Source organism: Hemiscyllium ocellatum, chromosome 18 (assembly GCF_020745735.1).
Source record: "Hemiscyllium ocellatum isolate sHemOce1 chromosome 18, sHemOce1.pat.X.cur, whole genome shotgun sequence".
NCBI classification, from domain to species: Eukaryota; Metazoa; Chordata; class Chondrichthyes; order Orectolobiformes; family Hemiscylliidae; genus Hemiscyllium; species Hemiscyllium ocellatum.
In genome coordinates, this window is record NC_083418.1 from 31,712,843 (window position 1) to 31,729,969 (window position 17,127).

Here is a 17,127-nt window from a genome sequence, read left to right on the forward strand (position 1 = left end):
ATGAGTCCTAGTGGTCGCAGCAGTCTGGCTGTCAGTTCAGAAATGCTTTCATCAACAGATGCCTCAGAGAAAGACAACGAAATGAGGACATGCCACAACCCAAAGGACTGGCCACACTCCCATACATCAGGAGCATTTCTGAACTGACAGCCAGACTTCTGCGACCACTAGGACTCATAACAGCACACAAACCAACAGCCACTCTCAGACAACAACTCACCAGGACAAAGGACCCGATACCCAGCAGCAGCAAAACCAACGTAGTTTACAAAATCCCATGCAAGGACTGCACAAAACACTACATAGGACAAACAGGAAGACAGCTAACAACCCGCATCCATGAACACCAACTGGCCACGAAACGACACGACCAGCTATCCCTAGTAGCCGTACACTCAGATGACAAACAACATGAATTCGATTGGGACAACACCACTATTATAGGACAGGCCAAACAGAACAGCCAGGGAATTCCTAGAAGCATGGCACTCATCCATGAATTCGATTAACAGACACATCGACCTAGACCCTATATACCGGCCACTGCAGCGGACAGCTACTGACAACCGGAAGCGGCAGATTCAAACCAGTATAAATACCGGAGGAATCAGCACAGAAGCACTTCACAGGAGGCTCCCAAGCACTGAAGATGTCACCTAGAAAGGGGACGAAACGTTTGCAAGAAAAACTCCCAGCTCGGCGAACAGAACCACAACAAAGAGACAGTAATGCAGAGACTCGGATAAATAGCTCTGCCAACCATCCAACCCAATCTTTGGGTCCGCTACATGGGTGACACCTGTGTCATCACTAAACGAACCAAATTAGGGGAAACCTTCAAGACCATCAATAATGCCCTTACTGGCATAAAATTCACTGAAGAGGAGGAAAACAACATCAACAAACTGCCATTCCTAGATGTCACAATAGAGCGAACAGCCAGTGGGAACTTCAAACCAGCGTCTACAGGAAAACAACATATACAACCCAAATAATGAACTACAGAAGCAACCACCCCAATATCCACAAACGAAGCTGCATCAGAATATTATTCCAACAAGTCATCATACACTGCAGCACAGAGGAACTATGCACAGTAGAGGAAAATCACCTATTCAGTGTATTCAAAAAGAACGGGTACCCAATGAACACAGTTCGCAGATTTCTCAGCAACAAACCCAAACAAGCAGACAAAATGCATCCAGAAACCCTAGCCACTCTCCCCTACATCAAAGACATCTCGGAAATGACTGCCAGACTACTCAGACCCCTTGGCATCATGGTAGCCCACAAACCCACCCAAAACACTAAAACAGCAGCGAATGAACTTGAAAGACCCTATACAGACAACAAGCAAAATTAATGTCATATACAAAATACTGTCAAGGACTGTAACAAACACTACATTGGACAAACAGACAAACAGCTACAGGATACATGAACATCAACTAGCCACAAAATGACATGATCCTCTCTCACTAATATCCTTGCATAAAGATGAGGAAGAACACCACTTTGATTGGGACAACACACCCATCCTAGGACAAGCCAAACAGAGATACGCACTAGAATTCCTAGAAGCATGGCGTTCCAACCGGAACTCTATCAACAAACACATTGACTTGGACCTGATTTACCATCCCTTGAGAAAAAGAGCAGGAAATGATATCACCGACCCAAAGAAATCCAAAATATAAATATAAATCAGAAATCATCAGCAATGCTTCATCCAGAGGTCACTGAAGATGTTACCAAGTATGGTGACGAAACATCTGAAAATGAATCTTCCAGCTCAGCGAGCAAGCCTACATCCAGGTATCAGAAAAGCTTCCACTCTTCCTGTACTCTCACTCTGCCCTTGTCAAATGGTGGCCGATGCAGAGGTACATTTTTTGTAAATCTTCAGAACTGTTGTCAGATATGCTATGATGACCCTTAATTTCAACAGATTGAGGATGTAAAAATGAGGCAGTGTGTATGTGATGATGTTTCTGCAGTTTAGGAAGAACAAGAAAGGAAGGATTTTGAAATATTACTGATGAAATCTGCCCACTGCATATCAGCTTTCTGATGTCCTGTGTGTGCCCAATCTGTAAGCAAATTCCATATGCAGTATAAATTATGAAATTCCTACTTTTAGCAGTTTGTGAATGAGCCCAAATAGAAAAATAAAAAATGAAGAATATTTCAGACTTTGAAAGAAAATAGGTTGGTTAACATAGTACTGTCCAAATCTTTGTTTTCATGGACCAGGCAGAGTGTGTACCATGGAGCATTGAGAACGCACCAACGGAAATTCAGATGGCACCTTTATAATGGTGCAATGTTCCAGGACATTTCATAAATGGTATAATTTAAAAATCAACAGGAAATCCAGGGAAGCAGAAATTAAGAAGGATGGCAAAAAACTTGATCAAACATATGTTTTGGTTTTAGTAGGGTCTTAGGAGATAAGAGGCAGAAGGATTTACATAAAAGTATTTGAGTCCAAGCAACTGAAAGCCAATGATGCAGCAATGGTGGTTGCATAAGAACTTGAACTAGAGGAAAGGAAATTCCAAGGGTGGGTGTTCATTGTTTTGCTGGAGGTAATTACAGAGATAAGGAGGGTGAGGAATGGGGGGATTTCTAATAACAAGGATGGAAATTTTGAATTAGAGGTGATGGGAGACCAGGAGCAATGTAGCATTTGGGAAGGGGCAATATTGATCGGATATTTCCAGCTGAGTTTTACATCAGCTGATTATTTAAGATGAAATAAGAAAGGCCGGCCAGGGAAGTATGGAAGTAATCGTATCTGGAGATGACAATGGAATGAAATAAGGGTTGCACAAGATGGGTTAAGTTTGAAGGTGGAAGTAAGAGGTTTTTGTCGTGGAGAGGATTCGGGTAAAACATTCAACCAACTCTGAACAGAATACCAAAATTGGGAGTGTTGGAGATGAAATGAATTATTGCAGTGAGTGACTTGCTTGTAGCAGTCCAATTTAGACAAGTAATCGCGCCACACGAACCTTATTGACTGTTTATTCTTGAACTCATGGGGAGAGACAAGCCAACCTAATGGTCACAAGTCACTCTGATGCGATACAGAGAGTTACATGTTTATATAGATACAATCATTTAACAATTAGCAAACTGTTAATTGAAATATAATGAGTAAGTGGGCAATCGACCACGTCACTAGTCCCAGTCACGTAACTGGCTGGACAGTACTGGTTAGTAATTGATCAGCAATGTTAGTATAACAATAGATTCTTGTAAAAGAAGAACATTCCCATGCTGGGAAAGAGTTCACTATCAGATGTGAGTACAGCTGCAAGGTCAGCCACCTCACTGAGCCTGGGAACGTACAAGCAGACACTAAATGAAAATTAAAATGGATTCCAGGCTTTAATATGTGTCAAAATGGCTGCTTGGGTTATAACAAATCTCCCACAGGGAGAAATACGTCCGAGATGGTGCCTAGGCAGGGGAATACAGTTGGTGATGAAGTTAGATAGTTTGTAAAAGAGGGGTTAGAAGAAATGGCTTCAATCTTCTCAATGTTTATCTGAAGAAAATTATGATTTATTCAAGGCTGGATATCAGACAAGCAGATTAACATCACAGAGTAAGGTTTGGAAAGGATGGAGAAGTAGAAGTGAGTACCAACAGCATACATGTGGACATTGACTTCAAGTCTTTGGATAATTTCATCATGTAAATGAGGAAGGGGAGATGGCTAAGGAGTTGGGTAACTCTCTGGTGACCATGCACAAGGCAGCAAGTCAAACCATTGTTACAGCTACTGTGTCAGTGAATAAATAGGTAAAAATGGAACCAGGTGAATGAAGTCTGACAGAACCGGAGAGTAGAGGAGAGACATTGAATGAGGATAATCTGTGTTTTAATTAATTCAAATATGGTATATTTCACGTTACCTTTTGACCTTGATCTTGTTTACAATTTAACCACCAGAGGCAACAATACTTTTCAAACTTCATAATTGCAACTTTTAAATTGAAAAGTATTGGGATATAAAACACAAGCATACCAGGACTCAGCAGCTGCATGTGGATGAAGTACTGTAATCTGGATTCCTTGAGAATAATGATTTAGATGTACCAATTAGTGCACTACTACAGAGTTCTGATGAGTGATCAATACTCTAATATTTGTGTTACATAGGTGACTACGGAAATGCAATTGAGACATTGCTTACAGCCATTGCCCTGATTAGACAGTCAAAAGTTGCAGCAGATGACCGCTGCAAGGTTCTGGTCAGCTCACTGCAGGACTGCCTCCATGGAATTGAATCCAAGTCATATGGGTCAGGATCCAGGTAAGCATATAATAAGCATCACCCAAATTGTCCTATTGAAAAAAGTTTTTTTGTGGTGTATGGACATCCTGTCAAGGCAATTATCGACCATTTCTAAATGTCTTTGAACTAAGTACATCTCTATGACTCTAAGTAACTCACTACGCTATTTCAGAATCAGTTCAGTGTCAACCAGGATGATGTGGATCTGGGTCTTTATACCAAGTGAGGATGGCAATAGGTTAAATAGGGTCACTATTTAACTTTAAGACTGAGATTGACAGATTTTTGTTAGTCAAAGGTATTTAACGTATGAGTGAGTGATCAGGATAGATGGAGTTAAGTCACAGTTCAGCTGTGACTTCACAGAATTAACAGGCTTAGGTTATAAAAGCCCAACTCCTATTTCTACGTTTTCTCTACAATTTATTCTTGGATGGGCTGGTACTGGCAGTGTTATTAGGTAGTATTTAATTGAGATCACTCAACCCAGCACAGGCTAGAGATAACATCTTGAATCTACCTGTTCAACAGAACACCAAGTTTCTCTAAATTGGGGAGCTGGCAGTGGATGCTCAGTTGTTGACTAAATTCAGAGCTCAAATCGAGCTCGGATCAACAGATTTCTGGGCTCCAAAGGGAATCTAGGGATATGTAGATCAAGCAAGAGACTGGAGTTGAGGTCGAGCATGGTGGCTCAGTTAGCTCTGCTGCCTCACAGCATCAGGGACCCAGGTTCGATTCCCGCCTTGGGCAATTGTCTGTGTAGAGTTTGCACATTCTCCTCTGGGTGCTCTGGTTTCTTCCCACAATCCAAAGATGTGCAGGTCAGGTGAATTGGCAATGCTAAATTGCCCATAGAATTCAGGAATATGTAGGTTAGGTGCATTTGTCAGAGGTAAATGTAGAGAAGGGGAATGGATCTGGGTGAGTTACCCTTTGGAGGGTCAGTGTGGACTTGTTGGACCAAATGGTCTGTTTCTATACTGTAGGGATTCTATGATCAGTGATATTCATAAATGATAGACCAGGCTCGAAGGGCTTTAATGGCCTATTCCCATTCCTATTTCTTATGTATAATAATTTCTTGTTTATCATTTTGTGTTCTGTGGTAAAATTGAACCAGTTATTATTTATTCATTAAATTTCATTATTAAACAATTTCATCATTGAACAATTGGCATTATATTGCTGAAAGGCCATTCAAACGTGTACCCTGGGAAAAATGATTGAATTTATTGCATTTCCATTTACAGGAAGAGAGACAGATCAAGAGACCGAGAGTACAGCCGTTCTCATGACAGAAGCCGTAGACACAGGGAGCGCTCTCACAGTGAGGATCGGCATGAAGATTATCACCGTGAGAGAAGCAGAGAACGCGATCGCCATAGAGACCGGGACCGTGACAAGGAAAGAGAGCGAGAGAGAGAGTATAGGCATCGCTAAGGTATGCTTGAAAAGTAAAGCTTCTTTAAAAAAACGCATCATAATTGCCTTATTATATTTTAAAGCATTTTCCACAATGGCTTACTGCAGTTTTGGAAAGTGACTAAACATATGGACCCCAGAGTGGGCAGGGACTGGCCAGCCTGGATGCTAGTCACCCAGCTTCTTCCTACCCTTTTTTGAAAAATATATTTTAATTGAAAAAAAAGGGAAGAAATTTTTTTGGATATTACAACAGATACAAAATTCAAACCAATGTTAAAAAAAACCCATTAATGACATAATAAATAATAACTAAGCTAAAAAAAGGGAAATCTTAACAGTAATAATAATAACAGTAACACAGCTCAACGAAACAAAGCAATAGCCCTTGATCATCGAGCGCATAAGTTTATACATATTCATATGTTCATAATTCCTCCTCCCTGGATATCAGATCCATTACGTAGAATTGTCATGGCTATATTAAGTCTCTTATTAGTATGGTGGACAAATCTGAACCCAGGTAGTCCAAAAGGAGCTGCCACATCTTATAAAAATTCTCAGTTTTATGGTGCATCATACTTGTAACAAAGTCCAAGGCAATGTGCTCCATGATCAGCTAACACGAGCCCGCTAGCCCCGGGGGATTTTCCAACACCCACCCTAACAGTGTGATCTGTCTGGCACAAAAAGTGAGGATACTAAAAAGCGTTTTTTTTGTGTACATCTAATGAAAGTGAATTAACAAAGCCAAGAAGAAATGATACTGAGTCCATCTCCACCTTCGTCCCCAAGGCTTCTCTATTTTACCTACCACAGCACTCCAGTATGCCCGCAGTCTGTGGCAGGACTAAAGACAATGAGTAATCGTGCCCACACTCACTTTACATTTAGGACACATTGGAGAAGCTCCCGCTTTAAATTTTGCGAGGTGGTCTGGGGCCAAATGGATCCTGTGGGGAATCTTCAATTGCAAGGCCTGGGTCCTGTTGCAAATTGAGATCCTTCTTGCATTTTCTCAGATATCCTCATATATTTCAGAAGCGATCTCAATGTCCAATTCCATCTCCCATACCTTACAGAACTATCCAAGGGACCCTCTCCCAATAGATGATAAGCCACGCTAACAGATAATATACCCTCAACACTCAACACCTTTTCCTCCATTTCGGACCATTAAGAATCAGTTAGAAGTGTGATTTCTTTTTGTATGAAATTTATAATTAGAAAAGGATGAAAGAGGTCCCGACTGGACAATTCATATTTCTGAGCCAGCTGTTCAAAGGACATCAATATGTCCCTTCAAATAAATCACGTAGGCAAGACACGCCCTGAGCTGCACATAGTTTAAATCCCAAGTCCATCACCCCTGGCTGAAAACCCAGCATACCAACAATGGGTGTCAAAAATGATGTTTTGGCAATATTGCCCTCACCCTGAAGCATTGCCCTCCACGCCTTGACAGTATTGATGATGATTGGGCTATGGCAATATTTCTTAATTGTTTTCATTTTGTCTAAGAACAGCAGGCTAATCAAGGGACATCTTGCCTGAGATACTTTGATGTCCAACTAAAGTGAGTAAGGGTCCTCCTGGGCCCAATCATTCACTGAAGAGAGCAACGAGCTTAACTGATAGTTTTTGATATCAAGGAGGCCCACTCCTCCCAGTCTGTAAGGTAACTGCAATTTAGTCAATTCAGTTAGGGGCCGCTTGCAATACCAAGTAATATAACTGAGCCAGCCGTTCGGTCTTCTAAATATTTGCTTAGTAAAAAGCAGAGGATGCATTCACATAGGATACAACAATGCTCATTTTAATGAGGGCCATCTGAACTAACAAAGAGATCAGAAGCCATCTATGAAGGTCCTGCTTGATTTTGTTGAATAAATGGTCAAAATTGGTTTTAAATAGCCGATCAAAACAGGAGAAATAAATATAACGAAGTAGAGAAAGTCCTCCTGTGACCATCTGAAGGGGAATCGAGATCTGCCCTCAGGATCAGATACTCTCGGGAGACCACTCATGGGCATGGCCCCCAACTTTGCAAAGTTGATGTTATAAACCGAGAAGCCACCAAATAGATTGATGCATTGTATCAGGTGTGGCACTGAGACTGTTGGGTTTGACCTGAAGACAATAACGTTATCTGCATACACTGTAACTTCTGGAGCAGTTATATTGGGATCCCTGTGTATTGCCTCCACCAGCGGTTTGATAACCACTGTGAAAAGCAACAGTGATAAGGGACAGCCCTGTCAACTGCCCCTATAAATATTGAAATTGCTTGACTGCACACCATTGGTGAGGACCGTGGCAAATAGATCACTATACAAAAACTCCACCCACCTGACGAAGGTCTTGCCCAAGCCAAAACGCTCTAAAGTATAAAAAAAAGGCCACTCCACCCTGTCAAATGCCTTTTCCACATCGAAGGAGATCACTAATCCCCATGCCAATCGTTGTTGACATACTTGCATCATGACAAGTAATCTCCTGACATGATTTGTTACCTGCGACCTTTTATGAACTCTGTCTGGTCGTCCTCAATGATGGAAGACAATACAGTTTGTAGCCTTGATGCCAGAATCTTAGATAGGATTTTGAAGTCAACATTCAGGAGTGAAATGGGCCTATAGGATGCACAGTCCACCGGGACCGTCCCTTTTTTTAAGAATGAGAAAGATGTTCGCCTCTTTTAAAGATGGTGAGCCATTAAACATACTAAGCATGGGCCCTGACAACATACTTATAAATTCCTTACAAAACTCACTGGGGGACCCGTCGCCTTTCCATTCTGGAACTGCCTCACAGCCTCCTGCATCTCTTGCTCTGGCAATGGAGCATTGAGGAGAGACTCTTGTTCAGGGGTCACTCCCGGAAGATCCAAATTCTCAAAAAAAGACTCTATCCTAACCGCCCACCCTCACAGCTTTCAGATTAGTTTTGTTCAGAGTAAAATTTCTGAAATGCTGCATTAATTCTTTGAGAATTGCAGGTTAAATTTCCAGTGTCCTCTCTGATCGAGGTAATGGCTTGGGGGGGGCACTCCTTTTTCCTGGCAAGGTACGCTAGGTACTTGCCTGGCTTATCCCCATGCTCAAACAACTTTTGACTTGCAAATGTCAGCTCCCTCTTGACTGTCTGTGTGAGTGTGGAGTTCAGTGTAGACTGGAGCACTGTGATCCTCTGCAATTTAACCAGGAGGCCCTGACAAATATGCTTTTTCAGCTACTTGCACATGCGTCTCAAGCAAGCGTTGATGTTCACCTGTCTGTCACTTCTTACTGGCTGAATAGGAAATAACCAAACCCCTAGCACAGGCTTTAGCTGTTTCCCAGAGAATAGATGGGCTACTGGCCGCGCCTGAATTAATATCTAAAAAAGCCCTGAACTCAACAGAAACAAATTTGATAAATTTGCTATCCTTGAGGATGAAGGGGTCCAGTCGCCAGTTCTTCGGACCTACCACAGTATCTTTACTCTTGACCATTGAATATACAGGGGCATGATCAGAAGTAGTGATATTGCCAATTGTACATGATGCCACCGAGCCCAGATGTGCTGCGTGAGTCAGAAAAAGATCAACCCTGGTATGGCATTTATGTGGGTTCAAAAAGTACGGGAGGTCCCTACCAGTAGGGTGAAGGTGGCGCCAAATGTCTACCAACCCTAACTCAGTACCAAATCCCTTAATTGTTTAGATTGTGAAGATGATATCGGAAGACCTTTGAGCAATCTGTCCACTGTAAGGTGTGTTAGACAATTGAAATCCCTTCCTATGATAATATGCTGAGATGCAAAGTTAACCAGTCTAGAAGGTGCATCTGTCAAGAACTTAAGGGGGTGGACTGGGGGACAGTAAACATTTAAGATCTTGTATTCCTCCCCATGTATCAAAACTTTAAGGATTACAAATCTCCCTCGTGGGAGGGAGCTTCTTTCTCATTGAAATGGTCACCCCTTTATTCCTCGTATTGAAAAATGAAAAATAAACGTATTCATACCCCATTCTGTTGCAGCTTCAAATGCTCTGCATCATCCAGGTATGTTTCTTGTAATAAGGCAACATCTACCTTCTCCCTTTTAAGACTGGAAAATACATTCTTCCTCTCGACCGGTGAATGACTCCCTTTAATATGCCAGGAGCACCACTTAAACACATCCTTAGCCATAATCTTCTATAGCACCATTTAGTCTCCAGAGAGGAAGAACCCGAACTACAAATCGCTGAGCTTTAATGCAAAAGATTCCACAAAACCCAAAAACTACATAGACTAAAATAACTACAGTAAACAAATCTACAAAACTTATAAAAACTATATGCAGCAAAAACAGAAAAACAAAAGATCACCAAAGGTACTGACTGGAGGAGTTTACCCCCATTCAAACTACATATCCTATAAGCTCACGAACCATCCCAACCGCCCTCTCAACTCCTACCAACTAAGGTCACACCACATATACCGACAACCCAGTAGAGGGAAAAAAAAACAAGAGTGATTAGTACTATAGACAACTAAACTTATTATAACTTAGAGATTAAAGATAAATAATCTATCCATCCGGACATCATTTAACACAAGTTATTCCCAGAAAGCAGACTCCACCAAGTCCTTTTTAAAGCAGAACAAGCCCAAACAAGGACATTCCTCTATGCCTATTCGGCCATTCGACTTAAGTCAATGTGTCCACAAAGTTCTTCGCTTTCTCTGGCAAGTCAAACAAGTGTGTGGATCCATTATGATTGATCCAAAGCACTGCTGGATATCTTAGAGAATACTGGATCCCAAGCGCTCTCAATCTCTTCTTGATGCCTTTACCGGACCACTGCTGCCAGGAAATCTTGAAAGAACATGACCCTGGAGCCGTCACGTGCCAATGTCCTTGGATCTGTTCCTCGCACCCTAAAGGCTTCCATGACCCTCTGCTTGTCTTTATAATGATGGAACCTTACCAGGACAGGGCGTGGGTGCTGATCTGGTGGGCTCTCTCAATGCATTATCCTCCCTTTCTCAGCATCCAATTCCGGGAACCACTTCTTGAAGAACTCCACCCCAGTCGTTCACCTTCCGTCCCCTCCGATATGCCAACAACGCGTAGGTTCTTTCCTCTGCCCCTGTTTTCAAGATCATCTACCAGATCCAACAGATCACGGACCCGTGTTTTCTGAGCTTCAATCCGGCTCTTGGAGGAGTCAGTCTCTGCCTCTACCCCTGCAGCCCGGTGCTCGAGTTCATTGGTCCTTTTTCCCAGGTCTTGCAGCATAGCAGATACAGGAGCCAGCTTCTCTTCAATTGTTTCCTTGATCTGCTTCCCCAGGACCTCATGAGATTTGGTCAGCTCCTCAACCACGGTCTGGTGAGTAAACAAGCCCGCTGCTTCATTGGGCTTACTTCTTTTGTTTGGCATTCTCCAGTGCAAGAACAAAGGAAAGTCGTTTTTTTTTCAGGTCTCTAGCTCCTTTACTGTGTTTTTACTCACAGGAAAGTGAATGGGATGGGTTCAAGCTCTGTTGGGTCAGTGTTGTGGTGCGGAGGCCAGCAAATGTGATCCTAACTGGATGCTGCCATCTTGGATTCCTCTTCCTATCCTTGGGCTATTTACGCTGCGGTGGAATGAGTATGGTGGGTCGTCTGTTCACCTCACTGAAAAGCCTAAGTGCATAATGCATTACAATTATTACCGTTGACGGTTTGAGGAGCAGTAGTAAAATGTGAAGAATGTGAATTAAGATTACTTTTTCTTTGGCAACTTGGATTTTCCATTGTGTGTCCAAGTCCCACAGCTAGCAAGTAACATTGCCACTGACTGGAGGTGGCTGCCCAATGACAGCAGTAGTAGGGGCGGGGGTACCAGTGCTTTAGATGCATTCCTTTATCTCCCCATGGTCAGCTGTAACTGCAGATCACTCTACGGTGAGATCCTCTCCTTACCATCCCACAAGGGTGGCCAGCTGCTTGATCTGTTTTTATTAAGAATTTTTTAAAAATTGGAGAGAGGGCACCTACATTTTGGGCAGCTTGTACCTCACTAACCTGCCATGGCTACTTCCAAGCTAGAATGCCTCTGATTGGCCCTCCAGCTTCAAGAGTACCTCCGAAGTCCTGTAATGGACGAACAGGTAACCCAACATTTGGCCTTTATTAATCAAACGGGGGAGAAAGAAAGCATGTGAGTGACTGTTCTCTACTCATTGCAGACTTCTGACCCACCTTTGAACCTGATGAGAAAGTTGTGAAGCTTGGGATTTATAAGCTTGCCACAGGCAAAAGATAGCTAATTAAAAAAAATGATTATTTTACGGGAAGTGGGTGCCAGTGGGTAAACCAGCATTTCTTTGCCCTCCCTAAATGCCCTTCATTATATGATGGTGAGCCATCTTCTTGAATTACTGAATTTCATGTGGTGGTGGTACTCCCATAATTCTGTTATGAAGGATGTTCCAGGATTTTTACCGAGAGAATGTGAAAGAATGGCAAAATAGTTTCAAGTCAGTGGTCTATGTGGTTTCGAGAGGTGGCGATGTACTCTTGCATTTGTTGCCTTTATACTTTTAGGTGGTGGAAGTTATGAGCTTAGAACATGCTGTTGAAAGAACTTGGGTGACTTACTGCAATGCATCGTGACATGCTACACACTGCTGCCACTTTGCATTGATTATCCAGGGAGTGAATATTCAAGGTAGTGGATAAGGTGCCAATCAAGCAGGCTGCTTTGTCCTGGATGCTATTGGTCCTCTTGAGTATTGTAAGAGCTGCACTCATCTATGCAAGTGGAGACAATTCCATTACATTCGTGATTTGCTTTAAGATGATTGACCAATGATGAGGGCCAATCACTTTAAGATGGTAGACTTTGCACACACTTTCCAGCGTCTGACAATCCTTGTAGCTACAATATTTATAAGGCTGGTTCAGTTTAGTTTTCAGTCAGTGGTAATCCCCAAGATTTTTAAAGTGGGGAATTCAATGCTGGTAATAATATTTAAATGTTAATGTGGCGTTGGTTGGATTCTTTCTTCATGATTGCCTGGAACTTATGGGTCTCAAATGTTACTTGCTACTTATCAGCACAAATCTGAGTGTTGTCCAGGATTACTGTATTTGGACATGGATTACCTCAGCATCTGAGGAGCCACAAATGGTATTGAACATTGTGCAATTATCAGCAAACATCTCCACTTCTGACCTTATGATGGAGGGAAGGTCATTGATAAAGCAGCTGAAGATGACAGGGCTTAGAATGCTACACTGAGGAGCTCCTCTGGAGATGTCCTGGAGATGATATGATTAACCTCTAACAACCATACACACCTTATTTTGTGCAAGGAATGATTCTAATCAATGGAAAGTTTCTCTCCGATTCCCATTGACTTCATTCGATGCCATCCTCTATCAAATACTGTTTTGATGTCAAGGGCAGTCACTTCTGAATGAGAATTGATTCTCCTCGATAGCAAGTCAGCATTTGACTGAGTGTGGCATCAAGGTTCCTGAGCAAACAGTCAGTGAGAATCTGGAGAAGAACTCTCTGTTGGATGAAGTTATAATTCGTGCAATGGAAGGTGGTTGTGACTAATAGAGATTAGTCATTTCAGCCCTGAACATTTCTGCTGATGTTGCCCACAGCACCTCATGGATGTCCAGTTGTGAGTTTGCAAATCTTTTTGAAATCTATACCATTTAACACGTGATCACACTACGGAACATAATTGAGGGCATTCTCAGTGAAGATGGGACTTTGTCTCCACAAGGAGTTTGCACTGGCCATTTCTATCAATACCATTATGGACAGACATATCTCCAAAAGGTAGATTGGTAAGGACCAGGTAGCGTTTTCCCTCTTGTTGATACTATCACCACATACCACAGACTTCACCTAGCAGATTCTTTAGGACATGGCAAATGAGACTTAGAAGATTAAATCACAGTTTTTATTTGTTGTTCTGAACAACAACATGAATACCACAACTGAACCCTGACCTCTACAAGGTGAGGAGAGAAATCTGCAAATTTCCATGTTTCTGATCACAATTCAATGAACCACTGTTGGAAAGTACACATGCCTTGACATCAAGTGAAATAAAGCTTAAGCATAGTTATGATGCCATTCTCTCTTCCAATGTAAAGCATCTAACAACATGGTTTGGCCATATAATTCTGGCAACATTACATAAATATTAATGTCTATGAAATTGTTGTGCAATGTCTTGATGAAGAGGAGAGGATTGGATCGGAAGGGAATCATTTTGATTGTTAGTGGTTGGATATGGTTGATATTACTTTAATAGCCCTGATTCCTAAAACTTGTTATTAAGGTAAATTAATGCTTGTTTTTCTCTTTTTTTTCCTCTTCTACTCTAACCCTTCAATCTGCAGAGAACAATTTTCCCCTTTGTACAGATCCTGGATCAGGAGAAAAATTTAAAAAAAAATCAGGAAGACATTTTGAAATGAGTGAAGAAAGGAGCTGAATTTCTGGGAGAGGTGTGTGCACACCATGGGCTGTAGAAAGTGTTATTACACATGGAGCTGCAACTAGAAGAATTTTTCCAGTTGGGTGTGGCTTTCTGGAACATTGACCTGCTATTATGTCGAACAACTTGTTTTGTTCAACAATTCTATATTAAACTTTTTTTACATTCTCAGTTTCTTTAAACGTTGCTGGCCAGGAAAATCTTTTTACAATGAGGTGCAGATGACTTGGATGGAGTCTTCAGTGGGAACCTGCATGTTCGACTGATTGCAGTAATCGTCCGTGCCAAACTTTTAATTGTCCACTGAGGGCATTGGCCTGAGCCCTAATGTGTAGTACCAGTTGATGATCACTGGTGAAACATTTAGGGGTAAATGTCATCAGTTGGTTGCATTGTTTTGAATAAAATCTTGCAACTAATTATGTCTGTTTGTTTTCTGTGGATATCAGAACATTTCCTCTGATCAGTCACTGTTGCTAGCTAAGTTTTAAGTAAACAGATTTTGGATTTCACTGGAAATAACAATCAAGGGAAATCTTACCACTACATGTTTTTACACTTTCCAAGCTGCGAATGTGCACACAGTTACTGACTGTCATTAGTCCGCCATGGAATAAATATTTTTAAAAATTTTTCAAATTTGGGTGAAAGCTAAAATAAATGTTTGCATCTGTGTTCCATGACTTGCGAATGGTTAGTAACAGCCTGATTAATTTCTTTTTTTGTCCATGTGTAAAACAGTGTTAGTGTTGTCCAGATCCTCCTTTGTATATCATAGTGTTGGTTTAAATCAAATCCAGTCAGCAAAATGCTTTTTGCTTGTGATGCTAGCTTTGCAAAAATAGTTTGGTTGTAAATTTCAAAAAGATGAAGATTTGTAATATCTTTTTTGAGATTTTTGTAGTCAAAACAGTACAACTTCTAGCACCACCTGCAAAACCTCTCATTTGTTGAGCTTTTTAAAAAAGGAATAACATAGATTTGTTAGAATAACAGAAATATGCTTTACATTCTTTCCCATTGAGTAACTATCTCCAATGTATGGCTTTCATGGTTCTCAGAAATCACCTAGCTGCTCCACATCACTATTACATGAATAAAAGAAAATCTCACTGGATGTACTATTTGCAATAAGTAGTAGCGAGCAGCCATGTTTACATGGATTAGTTTAACTGCTTTGAAATGTGAAAGTAAGTTGTTAAGAATGACTGGGAACCTGTTGGCAATCATTTTGTGGAATAGAGAATGCAGTAGATACACCAAAAACAGTGCTTCCTCTGTCCCGCTCAAGATATTGAGAATTTAAGTTTTAATAACCTCTGCATATTCAGGCATATTGCAACAATAGGGTTAACATGAAACTACGAAGTCCTTTGGTTTGAAAAGCAAATGTGGCTAGCTGTCCCTTGTACTTTCTGAATACAATAAAGTATACAAAATGTGAATATTCATGACATTTGGAGGAGTAAATGAGTGTTGCAGTCTTCAGGATTTGCTTGCTTCTGACTCATATAGTCTCCAGACCAATGGTTGTCTTGAGTTGTTTGCAACTGTTGCCTGCACATGTCCAGTTTTAGAGTGAAATGCTTACCACAGCTCTGAGTTCAAGGACTAAAAGATTGAGCAGCATATCATGCAATAATGGCTTTAATGGTGACATGATGGAGCAGGTTAGTGATGGTAATTTTGACCTGAACCTGGTTTTTATTAGGTACTTAAATGGCAGTTGTTGCATGAAAACACATGCAGTGCAGACCATGAAGGATTTGTAAAGAGTAATTGAGACTGATTTCTGTGTAAATGTTAGCAATCAATCAAGTGATTCATTTCAAACCATACCTTGATGAAATGTTGCACATGCAAAGTCAATGATGAGAATCTCTTTGATAGTGGACTCTGAAGCTCAAATTTCTTTCAGTCCCTGAAACAGACTAGATCCTTAAGTTTTTAATTTAAATCTTTTACTTTAGATGGCCTGAAATGGGAATACCATAACTACTCTGGGAATTTCAACTGCGTTGGCACCTGCTGGCTTGGTGCTACTACAGTTGGTGCCAACACCCCGGTGGAAGTGGGGACGAGGGGAAATGCAGGAAAGATTCTGGATTAGCTTCAGCATTCCATGCAGAATTTGAATCTTCCTTCATCTATGGCGGTTTCTGTTTTCTTAAAATGAAAAAGTGTAATTTTTTTTAGTCGTACCAATTTAATGAAAAAGGAAGATTTGTTGGTGACTTTGTATTGTGCTTGTGTGTTTACTGTGAAATAAAAAAATGTTGTAAGTTTTTTTGTAGCTTGTTACTATGTATATTTTAGTGACACAAATAGCTCCAGTGTATTAAAATGTAGATTCCTGATGCCTTGCTGTCTTTTTTTTTTAACTCAATGTACAGAGGAAAACTTTGCAAATGAGGCTTGTCTGAGGAACATGAAGCTAATGCATTGAAGACTTGCAGGAGAGGAGAGGGATAGATTGGCACATGACCTTGAAGTTCTGTGTCATGCATCCTATTACATTCTTGTACAGTGAGCATATTAATCTGATCTTTACTCACACTAGGCACCTTGAAAATTTAGTGGATTGCAAAGGCTTCTTAAATTTCATAAACTAGATTCAAACCTAGCCCAGAGTAGAATGGATGAGAATGGCTGCAGCATACAATCGAGATTTGTTCAACAACGACATTACAGTTTGATAAGGACTGGCAGGGAGAAAGCATTAATGCAACAACTGTGAAAAGGTGCGGGAGTGGAATCACTACATTTAGAGGCAATCTAAAAGTAGATTGTGGTTTGGATGCAATTATAGGAAGTGGATTACTATTAGATATATTAAATTCTTGTCAAAGCAAAAATATAAGTTAGCCTTTATTAATTTATTTGTCAAACTTTAGATTACAGGAGGCAAATGCTTTGC

At 41.0% G+C, this 17,127-nt stretch overlaps 1 protein-coding gene across 1 annotated transcript in view; it reads left to right on the forward strand.

Moving 5' to 3' along the window:
- The window catches only part of LOC132824401 (cleavage and polyadenylation specificity factor subunit 6-like), an 86,183-nt gene extending 69,686 nt beyond the window's left edge, over window positions 1–16,497 (forward strand). Inside the window, exons 7-9 of the mRNA XM_060838828.1 lie at window positions 4,171–4,324; window positions 5,560–5,750; window positions 14,113–16,497. Coding sequence (XP_060694811.1) covers window positions 4,171–4,324; window positions 5,560–5,749 — 344 coding nt within the window. The 3' untranslated portion in view covers window position 5,750; window positions 14,113–16,497. The remainder of the gene's footprint in view (window positions 1–4,170; window positions 4,325–5,559; window positions 5,751–14,112) is intronic.
- Window positions 16,498–17,127: the final 630 nt, after the last annotated feature.